Source organism: Notamacropus eugenii, chromosome 2 (genome assembly GCF_028372415.1).
Source record: "Notamacropus eugenii isolate mMacEug1 chromosome 2, mMacEug1.pri_v2, whole genome shotgun sequence".
NCBI classification, from domain to species: domain Eukaryota; kingdom Metazoa; phylum Chordata; class Mammalia; order Diprotodontia; family Macropodidae; genus Notamacropus; species Notamacropus eugenii.
The window spans coordinates 288,963,968-288,974,790 of NC_092873.1; the positions used below are offsets into that span (position 1 = coordinate 288,963,968).

A 10,823-nucleotide genomic window follows, 5' to 3' on the forward strand; every position below is an offset into this window, starting at 1 on the left:
ATTGAGCTATGCATTTCATAGGCTTGGCCTTTTTGTCCTCCCACACCCTCCCCTAAGAAAATATAAAGTTTCTCAACCTGTCGCCACTGAGGCACAATTTGCGGAGGGGCCTCACTCCCACCTTGCCTATTCCAGGAACCATTGCCACAAAGCAGGAAGCCTTTGTATTGTGGTTGGAGTAGATGACTCTCAACTCATGTGGCCTTTTCCCCATTTTCTGTATGTAACAACCCCTGGCAAAGGGCTGGCTAGCCACAAACCCGCTGGGATTTGTAGATCTTCCCTCTTTGGGAAGAGAAGAAACTAATTCAAGATCTGCCCTGGGAGGGAGGGGGGGAAAGTAGCTGTTACTTTTTCCATGTTCATGTGTTATGAGTTTGGCGGTGGTGGTGAGGTCTCTTGAGAATAACAAGGAAAGAACAGAGAAGTAGTGATCATCCCAGAGCAGCAGCATGAGACATAAACAAGAGCTGTTGCTTTACATATCTGCAGTTCCCTTCTGAGACCATAAGAAATGACCTCCATATGAATGGACAAACCCAGAGGAACATCTGCTTGTGTCTTTGAGCTGGGGGCTCATTTGACCAAGAGCAGGAGCAAGGGGACAACGAAGGCCCACCCTGCTGTTCAGCTGTAATTCCTTGTGTATTTTCTTACATTTTCAAATCAGAGTTGGTTGTATGTGTTCTGACTGTTCCACCAACCAGCTGTTCCCTATCTCTCTTACGCTTCCAGGGCCTCACTATTTCCTGAGACACAACAATATTGAAATTAGGCCAGCTAATAACCTTACAATGTCCTCTAAATGTTCAAGTGAAAGGAAGAGTCAATCAATGTGACAAACTTCATTGTAGTCTATATTAAGAAATTGCCACAGCTACCCCAACCTTCAGCAACCACCCCTCTAATCAGTCAGCAGCCATCCATATTGAGGCCAGAAAGAAAGATTATGACTTGCTGAAGGCTCGGATGATGATTTTTAGCAATATTTTAAATTGAGATATGTATATTTTTGAAGATATAATCCTATTGTGTACTTATTAGAGTATAATATGGTGCAAACAACTTTTATTTGCAGTAGGAAACCAAAAAATTAATATGGGTCACTTTATTGCAGTGGTCTGGAACTGAATCCATAGCTTCTCAGAGGTATATCTGTAGTAATATTTGTGGTCAAAGGGTAAGCAAAATTTAATAGCTTTGGGGGCATTGTTTAAAATCGCTTTCCAGAAAGGTTGGTCCAGTTCACAGCTCCACTCACAGTACATTAATATACCTGTTTTGCCACATACTCAACTTGATTTTTTGTTAACTTTGCCAAACTCATGAGTGTTAGATGGTACCTCAGAGTATTTAAAATTTCATTTTTCTAATTATTAGTGATTATTATATAGAATATTATTATTATATATTATATTATATATAGAGTATATATTAGAGTATTTTTTTCTTGTGGCTATTGATAGCCTGGATCTCTTCCTCTGAAAACTGCCTATTGATATCTTATAGAGCTAACAATGAGCTGCTGAGGGTATGACATGCATTATTCCATCTACTACACAAAAGGTGTCAGACTACTCCTGGCTGTAGTCCTTGGGGAATGCTTACTAGAACAAATAAAAATATAATACAACATAGATAATGTTAATTTGTGGTCTCCTAGGTCAACATGTGGTTCACGGGAATTACTTCTCTCCATGTTTTTCCCACCAGACTCTGGTTTGCTGATTGCCACATGACATCCACTAAGGGATATGCCTGGAAAGAAGTTCCTTCTAGTCTAAATACTGCAACTGATAACTAGATGAGGTTGTACTGGTGGTGAACAGGTCTTATGCCCAATCACTTGAGCTCAACCAATGATTAATCATTGTCAATTACTACTATTTGTAGGACACAGTGTAGGCAATGGAGATATAAAGAGCAGTAACAGTCCAACCACAGTTTGAAGTATCAAAGCCTGAGCTGAGATCAGCAAATAAATGTTAAGGAAAGCAAAAAGCCCAAAAACCCAAAAACCACTGAAAGCTAAGTTTGGGGGCAAGAGAAGGATGGAAGAAGCAAAAGGAGGACTATTTAGCAAAAATGTGTAATGATAAGGGCCTTCATTCAATGAGAAGTCTAATGTATTCAATTCTTGTTTTCCTTCTCTTTTTCCTTCCCCAAGAGAAGTGATCTTTGAATTGGGAAAAAACAGAATAAAAATGACTGAGGGAATTGCAACAGAATATTGCTAAGAAGATAGTAACAACCATAGTAACCACTGACGTTTATGTAGTGCTTACTAAAGTCCTTTTTAATTATCATTTCATTTGTTCCTCACAACAACGTAGGAGGTAGGCACTATCATTATTCTCATTTTATAGATGAAGAAACTGAGGTAAACAGAGATTAAGTAACTTGCCTGGAATTGCACAGCTAGGAAATGTCCGAGGACAGATTTAAATCCATATGAGCCCACTGAGCCACCTAGCTGTGCCTTTGTGAGTAAAAGGAAGGGGTCAGATGTGAGACATGTTGTGAGATAGGGCACCCTCTGAGAAATGATTGGATACGTAGGGTGAGGGAGAGTGAGGGGTCAAGGATGGTGCTGAAGGTATGAGCCGAGGAGATCAGAATGGTGGTGCCTTCAATAGAAATGGAGAAGAATGGAAGAAAGGACGTTTTAAGGGAAAACACAAGTTTAGTTTTAGACATGCTGAATTTCAGATATCACTGGGACATCATCTGTAATGTCCAATGCGCAATTGAGGGTATTGGTCTGAAGCTCAAGGGACAGGATGAGTCTGGATATAGAGATCTTGGAATCATCTTAAGAGGGATGATAGGTAAGCTTATGGGAGTTGATAAAATTATGGGGAGAGAGAGAGAGAGAGAGAGAGAGACAGAGACAGAGAGAGAGAGAGAGAGACAGAGAGACAGAGAGAGACAGAGAGACAGAGAGACAGAAAGAGACAGAGAGAGGACAGACAGACAGAGACAGAGACAGACAGACAGAGAAACAGAGAGAGAGAGACAGAGAGACAGAGAGAGAGACAGACAGAGACAGAGATTGAGACAGAGACAGAGTATAGAGGGAGAAAAGACAGTCTAGGACAAACCCTTGGGAAATGAGCAGTTAGGGTCCATGATACTGATGATGAGAAAGTAAAAGGGACCAAGCAAGAAAGGTAGGACAGGTTGGAGATGAACCAAGGGAGAGTCATGTCATGAAAACTCAGGGAGGAAAGAGTATCAAACAGGAGAAGGTGGTCAGGATTGTCAAATGTAGCAGATAGGCTGAAAAGGATTAGGACTGAGAAAAGACTACCAGATTTGGCAGTTAAATGGCACAGTGGATAGGGCCTGGGGTCAGGATGATTCCTCTTTGAATTCAAATCTGGCCTCAGACACTTCCTAGCTGTGTGACCGTGGGCAAGTCACTTAACCCTGTTTGTCTCAGTTTCCCCACCTGCAAAATGAGCTGGAGAAGGAAATGGCAAACCTCTTAAGCACAGGAGCAAACCTGGCAGACAGACAGTAGATGCTTATTACTTGCTAAATGTCTGATTGATCCACAATGACCAAAGGCAGAAGAGTTCAGGATGAGTTCAAGGAACTTGAAGATGCTTAATAGTGCAGCCTGCCTGGAACATGGAGAGCATGAAGAGGAATAATGTGAAATAAGGATGAAAACTCTGCCTTTGGGTTGGCCTTCTGAGAATCTTCTTGGCTTGCTCTGGGAGGAAGACTTACCCTGGTTGGGTATCAGATTTCCCTATTTCCAGGCTATGGCTTTCATCTGCTCATTTACCATGACCATCTCATGCTCATTTTTCCTGGGTAGGAGGAATTAGCCCAGGAGAAGCATGACCAGGCTAAGTGTCTGAGTGCTTCCAAACCTTCACTGAGGTGGTAGATGTGTTTGCTGTAGCTGCCATTTAAAAGACACTGCTGAGCTCTCATAGAGGAAGTCACTTTCCTCTGTTTACAGGGGAAACAAAGAAACTAATTAACCAGATTCTTGAATATTGAGGATCCTTTTCTAATTAAAAAAAAAAATCTATACTAGATAGGAACGTCCAGTAAATTCTTGGAAATAGGGAGAGCAACAGAAGGAACAATTTGATCTCTCTTTTTGTTTGGATAAAACTTCATAACTTAAATGAAGACCCGAGAGTGAAAGGCTTCTCATACTTCAGGTCCTAAGTTTTAACTTTGTCTCTCACGGAAATATGGCAGTCTGGTAAGGCTTATGGGCTTCTCACAAAAATGTTTTTAAATGCATAAAATAAAATACACAGGATTACAAAGGAAACCAGTTCTACTAAAAAAAAAAGCAAGTTCATAGATCAAGTTAAGAACCCTTATATTAGGAGAAAGCAAGTGATCTATACTTAGGGGTCAAAGGACTGGATTCAAGCTCACAAACACTGAAGGGACCTTGTATACATCTAGTCCATCTTGCCTCTAGCATGGTCTCCTCTGCAATATTCTTACTAGATGGTCATCCGAGCTCTGATCCAATACATACTATCCACCTGGGGTGGGGGGGAGAGGAAGGGGCATGTCTTTTACTGGACAGGTCTAATTGTTAGGAAGTTCTGCCTTCACCAACCATTACTCCCAGAAAATGCCATTTCTTCTTAGGAAACAAAAATGTTGTTAACAAAGAGCTAACAGATGCTTAAGCAGGGACCATCCCAAAGATAGGAACACCTACCTACAAAAGTATCCCTCACATAAAAACAACATTTTTATATAGCCTCCACCTTTCTCCTCACCAGGTAACAACCACAGGTGATCTCATTCAAACTGTTGAGTTGTTTAGTCATGCCCAACTTTCCATCACCCCACTGTCATGACAGAAGGGTAAAAGGAGGTCAGACAGATGAAGTGATTTGCTCATGGTCATATAAACTCAAAGCCAGGTGTCCTAATTCCTGGAGTCTGTTTTATTAATCACACCAAATCTTATACTATTACTTTTGTCCTGTGTATATCAATTTTTCTTCTCAATGAGACTCCAAAACTTCTCAAAGGCCAGAATTCTACTACTTTATAATATATTGTAGTCCTCATAACAACTGGTAAATGCTTGAAAAAACAGCTATTGAATGAAGTTAAGGTAGAAAAAAATTGTTATGTTGTAAGACTCAGTGAAGGAATGGATAAATAAAATCTTTGTGATATTGTTTTATTTGAACAGGCTGCCCCTCTTTCCCCCCTAAGGTGGATGAAATGATGCCCCAAGAAAAAAAGATAAGATGGGAGTGAAATATATCTAAATGACTCAATCACTGAGTTCTTGGGTGAGTTAGAGTAACTGTCAAAGCCCTTAATTTATTCATTTTTATTGGTTTTGATGGTTATTTGATGTCATTAGGGATGCAGGTCTCATCTGCTTGCTCTGAGATCATTTGAATAGCATCAGTGATGGAGACTGAAAGAGTGGAGACATTACATATGCAGGCAGGACTGGACCTGATCTTATAAAGTGTGGCAGGAGAAAGGGCTTGGGGGTTCCAGACTTTATTGGCTGGAGAAGGAAAGAGAGAGAGAGAAATATTTTGGAAGATAAGATTTCTGCTGGCTTTCTAAGTGACCATGAAAATTGCCATCCAAGTCTCACTTATACTCCTTTTAGTAACTATTTCTGAATGTGCGGTGATCACTGGGGTAAGTCTATCTAACATTTTCGTGGCCATAAAGGTTGGGAGGATCAGAGATGTTTTACCAGCAATATAAATTTAGTATCAACTACCAAGAGGTTACCTTTGTTGGTTTCATGCATCACATGAAAAGTAAAGAAACAAATAATGGAATTGGATATTTGGATGGCACTTCAGAAATATTTAACAGAATCCTTTAGGACTTCAGAAGATTGCTTAATTGGTTATTCTGATATGTTTTATTGTGATATATATATATATATATATTCCTGAAATGTGTGGGTAAATTGAATCTTAAATATAATAAGAGAGTTTGCTGTTTAAAGAAATATTTTAGTAGATCAGAGAATCATTAGGAAGAGTGAATAATATTATTTGACTTATTTCAATTGCAAATTTAGGTATTTTATATAGAGTACTGGATTTGTTTAAAGTAGGGAGTTAATGTAACTTGGGCTTTTCCCTCTTCTTAAGAAAATGAAATCCTGAAAATCTTTCCATTTCAGTTCTTACTAATGGATTCTCCCTCCCTGCACAAGTCTAATAAAATTAGGGGAACAGACATATTCTAAGTACACAAAAACAAAAACACTAATAAAAAGGGGAGAGGGAAGCAATTAAAAATCTTATTTTCCATGATGCTGAATACTAGGTTTTGCCTTAGTTTTCATGTTAATGTCGGTTGAGCATTCTATGGGAAAATTCCATTATTTTGTGAACATGATTTATTGATGTAGCTGTGTTTTTTTTAAAATGGAAAAGAATATTTAACCTCAGGGTTGTCCAGATAAAAGACAAAGGTCCAAAAGGAAATTAATTTTATTGCCATATCAACACATTACAAGTAGATGCTTTTGAAGCCTAAACCATAAATGTGGAGAAATGCTGAACAATTCCTGTAAGTGGGTTAGTTATAATACCCATGAAGAGAAGACAATTTCTAAATAAATTCAAAAGAATAAAAGTATGTAAAAATCAAGTAGATGCTTTTGAAGCCTAAACCATAAATGAAATCTTTAAAAAGAGAATTATAATGGATAGAGTTATGTAGCAGAGAGTTTTTTATTCTCTTGTTTAGCATTAAATCCTGGTAGGGTAGAAGGCAGAGAAAAACCATGTTCACTATTAGCCCTCTGTGAAAACAGGCAGTAAAATTAATGTCCCTGTTCAACGTAAATGCTAAAGTTCTTGTCATTGCTTTTCTATATGGATCTTATAACATTTGAAAGAGCATGTCACTAAAATTTGAAAGAGCATGTCACTAAAATTATCAGGAAAAGAAATGTGAAGGTTTTTCTTGATAGAAGGGAACCAGTACACATTTTTGATGTTATCTTTTAGAAAGGGCGAAGAGATTAAAAAAAAAAACAAAACAAGGAAAAAAGATATGGAAGGAACAACTTACCGATTAGTACCTGAAAGAGACTGGGGAAACAGGCAGGGGGTTTTCAGCTCCATCTCCAAGTCCACTGGTCTTTTCCTACCTGTTCCTGTTTCTTTTTCACACCTACTGCCATATAGTTGTGACAATCAGCCTTTCAAAGTCATTTACTGTATAGTGTTCTCCTGGGAGAAGAGCAGAAATGAAGCCTTTCACCTCAACAATCTAATCATAGTATTTAGATGTATTTGGTTTGTTTTTGAACCATCTTACAAAGGCTGTCCCTGTGCAGGGAAGGTAGGTAGAGGACTGAGGCAGTGTCCAAAGAGCCTTATCTTTATTTCTGCTATTGGCATCTTGTGGATGTGTCTCGATTCTCTGTATAGACATTTCCATTCCCTGTATAGACACATCCATGGTGTCTCGTGAAGAGAAAAACCCAATTTAATGGAAGCTGGGCTTTGTTAAGTACTCTTCCAAGAACAAACAAGTGAAGACCACCTTCTGGAAGGTTTCAGGCAACTTGTGGTGGGAGATACTGTTTGATTCTAAGGGGCCCCTGCATCATCTAATCTTGTCTGTCATTCAGAGACACAGGAAGACAACTTTGGAAACACAAAACAGTAATAATTATTATAGTTAGCTATATGCTTTAAGATTTGCAAGATATTTTCCCTACATTATCTCATTTGATCTTTGCAACAAGCCTGTGAGCAGGTGTAAAGTGAAAAGGGTAGAGAGAGGAGCTAAAAATGTTATGTTTGCTCTAATTAAGTTTCATACCTACTCATTGGGGGAACCGATCGCATTACCTGAGTGAATATGACAGAATTCTTCCAATTCAGCATAAGATTATTTTCAAGTAGCTATTCATGTGGTCCCTCAGAAAAAATCGGTTTCCAGAAATCAGCCAGGTTGTGTTGTGTTTGGTTTTTAACACAACACAATCAAAACCAAACAAATCTTAGCAAGCTAGCTCCTTTTCTTGTGGGCAAATGGCTGTGACAGTTGGGAGGTCCCCTGCACAGGAAGAGTGACACAGCTCCCAAATTATAGCTAGGAAGGCCTCTAAAAGCAAGCGGGAGAGGAAGTACACAATCAGGGTGAAAGTAGGGTGAGGTAGAGTTGGTGCTGGATGACCCCTCCAATGCAGCAGGGTCATGGATCCGTTTCCAGTAGTGTGAGCCATTGCTAGACTCTTCCCATCAGAAAAATGTACCAAAAAAGACTGTTTCACAGTTGTACTAGCCTCTCTTGAGTGCTTATAAAGTGGTATCAGAGGTTGTCCCCTAGTCAACAAACCATAGGCCAAATTGCTCCCTGGGAGGGTCTTGCCTTGCTCATGGGACAGAGACTCTGCTAGCAGAGGAGAAGGGATGCTGAGCAACCCCCATTTCCTTTGCCAATCTTTACTCCTTGCCCTCTGGATCCTCCCTTTACCTCCCCTTTCCCACCCAAGAAGACTTAGATGTATATATTTATTGCCATGTCTGCAGCTTGCCAGGTCTGGCTAATTGGCTGTGTTTCTGTGTCTCTTCTCCTCTCTTCCTAGGCCTGTGAAAGAGATCTGCAGTGTGGAGCAGGTACCTGCTGCGCCATCAGTCTGTGGCTCCGAGGGCTCCGGATGTGTACCCCGCTGGGGCAGGAAGGAGATGAATGTCACCCCGTCAGCCACAAGGTATAGAGCACTCCTGCACACCTGTGGTCTCCCATGCTCCCTGACCCTTTCATATACCCCCAGGGCCAATTGGATTGCCTCAGGGTCTCTAGGATAGAAGCAGATTGTCATTAGGTGCCATACCTAGGTGGCAGTGTCCTTAAGAGTCCCCACTGGCAGTTTTGTTGAGATCATTTATTTCTCTAAGGCAAAGTGACAGAGTAGCCCTAAGAAGAGGCAGAGGAGAGGAGAGAATTTCTTAGCATGAATTCCCTCACTCCCTACTCTCGCTCCTCTCATCTTATGTCCATATCATTTCCCCAGCCCCAAATAAAGCCCTCATTGGGCAGGGGAAGGTTGTTGGATTACTCTGCTGCCAACACCTGACCCACACGGATCAGGAGATAGAGATTCTAGGCATAGGGGTTATCGGTCACATTAGCAAACTGGTCCTTAACACACACTTGGAATTCCATGTTATGCCTAGGCAAACAGAACTGGGCCTAAGTTCACAAAAATAGTGAGTCGGTTTATTGAGCTAAGATTGAAATCCAGAACCTTTTCTCCTACACCATGCTGCCTCAAATGTTCTTTCCTCTCCCATACCCCCTCTTTCAATAATATGTTCAGAATTTATTCCCAATAACTGAATTACTAGGTAAGATTATTTCTGTTCTTTAACTGGATACTGCCATATGGCCCTCTAAAGAGATTCTGTAGTGTGCCTCTCTACTCACTAGCAGGGGCCTCCACTGCTACCATCACTCCCTCAGGAAAATGTACAACTTTAGATTACTTTACCCTTCAAGGCCCTAGAGCAAGGTATTCCTTTGGTATGTTATCCCCAATGAAATCTGGATAGATTCCTCACCTCCACGTCTAGGTGAAACTTTTGCCCTCAGCCTTCCTCATATTCTCTCAATTTGGTTTGGAGTTTCATTAGGATTTAAACCCTAGATAGTATTGGGAGTTGACAACAGATCAGGGACTGCTCTCCCTGGAGCTAGCTCCAGCCCCAGTTGGCTTTTGAGAAAGTTGAAGTTTTCGCTCAGGAGGGAAGTAGTAGGGAGAGCAATGCCCCAAGCTATTCCCTCATAAGCTAGAAAGGATCAACTTGAATCCCATCTGGAAAGTGTGCTGTGATTCATCTGGTTGTAAGTTTACCTAATTAACTAATGTTTGGCCTAAGCCAATATGAAAATGACATTCCTGATGAAGGGTGGTTTGGAAAAGCTGGGTATCAAGATAATCAGCTGCGGATTAAACACTTTCTAGGAATAGTCCAGACAGCTCAAATTTGAGGACTAAATTAAATGATTGTGTACATAGTAGGTATTTAACAAATGTTTGTTGAATTGTCTCATGCTCTTGTGCCCTAAGGCTCTGTGTCTCAGTCCTCGAATTTGTTCCATACTCTCCTTAGGTCCCTTTCTTTGGGAAACGCCAACACCACACGTGCCCCTGTTTGCCGAACTACTTGTGCTCCAGATTCGTAGATGGCAGATACCGGTGCTCGATGGACTTCAAGAACATAGACTTTTAGAAGTTCATCTATTCCAAGAGCCGTTTCCCATGCTCCCTCTAAAACCCAACCAGGCCCCTTCCTGCTCTTCAACAATCCAACCCCTTCTTTTCCCTAAGCCACCCCACCCCGATCAAAAGTGAAAGCCTCCTCCTCATAGAGAATACAACTTTTGCCATTTGATGGAGGTCAGGCAGACTAACTATTGCCAAGTCCTTAGTGGACTAATTTCCTATTTTTTTTTTTTGCCAGGGATGCTGATACCACTTGACCAGAAAATTAAGTACTGATGTGACATTCAGTTGGACCATTTCTGCTTTTTCCCTGTGGGACTATAACTCCTAGTAGAGCCCCTGAGGTAACAACTGTACTGACAAATGTGTAAATGATAAAAAGATTGCTTTGTTTTCTCTCATCCAGTCCTTGTCAGAAATGAAGTCTTTCTCCCTCATACCAGTCCTTAACTTCCTTCCCCTTCTCCGCACTAGAAAAATATTCTTTCCTTACATACACTAACCCTAATCCTAAATCTAGTCTCCCTATTCATAGCATAGAAACCTTCTGCCAATATCACCCAAAGAGCCACTCGTTCTAACCCATTCTAGGGAGTAT

The 10,823-nt window shown here is 40.6% G+C and overlaps 1 protein-coding gene across 1 annotated transcript; it reads left to right on the plus strand.

Annotated features, from left to right (window-relative positions):
• Nucleotides 1-5,586: 5,586 nt before the first annotated feature.
• Nucleotides 5,587-8,716, plus strand: PROK1 (prokineticin 1). The gene is made up of 2 exons (XM_072644293.1): nt 5,587-5,658; nt 8,585-8,716. The coding sequence occupies exons 1-2, from the start codon at nt 5,587-5,589 to the stop codon at nt 8,714-8,716; spliced, it is 204 nt and encodes a 67-aa protein (XP_072500394.1).
• The last annotated feature ends 2,107 nt before the right edge of the window (nt 8,717-10,823 follow it).

Coding starts and splice junctions, on each gene's coding strand:
- PROK1 (XM_072644293.1), top strand. CDS start 5,587: ATGAAAATTGCCATCCAAGTCTCACTTATACTCCTTTTAGTAACTATT. Junction 5,659..8,584: donor AATGTGCGGTGATCACTGGG/GTAAGTCTATCT, acceptor CTCTCTTCCTAG/GCCTGTGAAAGAGATCTGCA.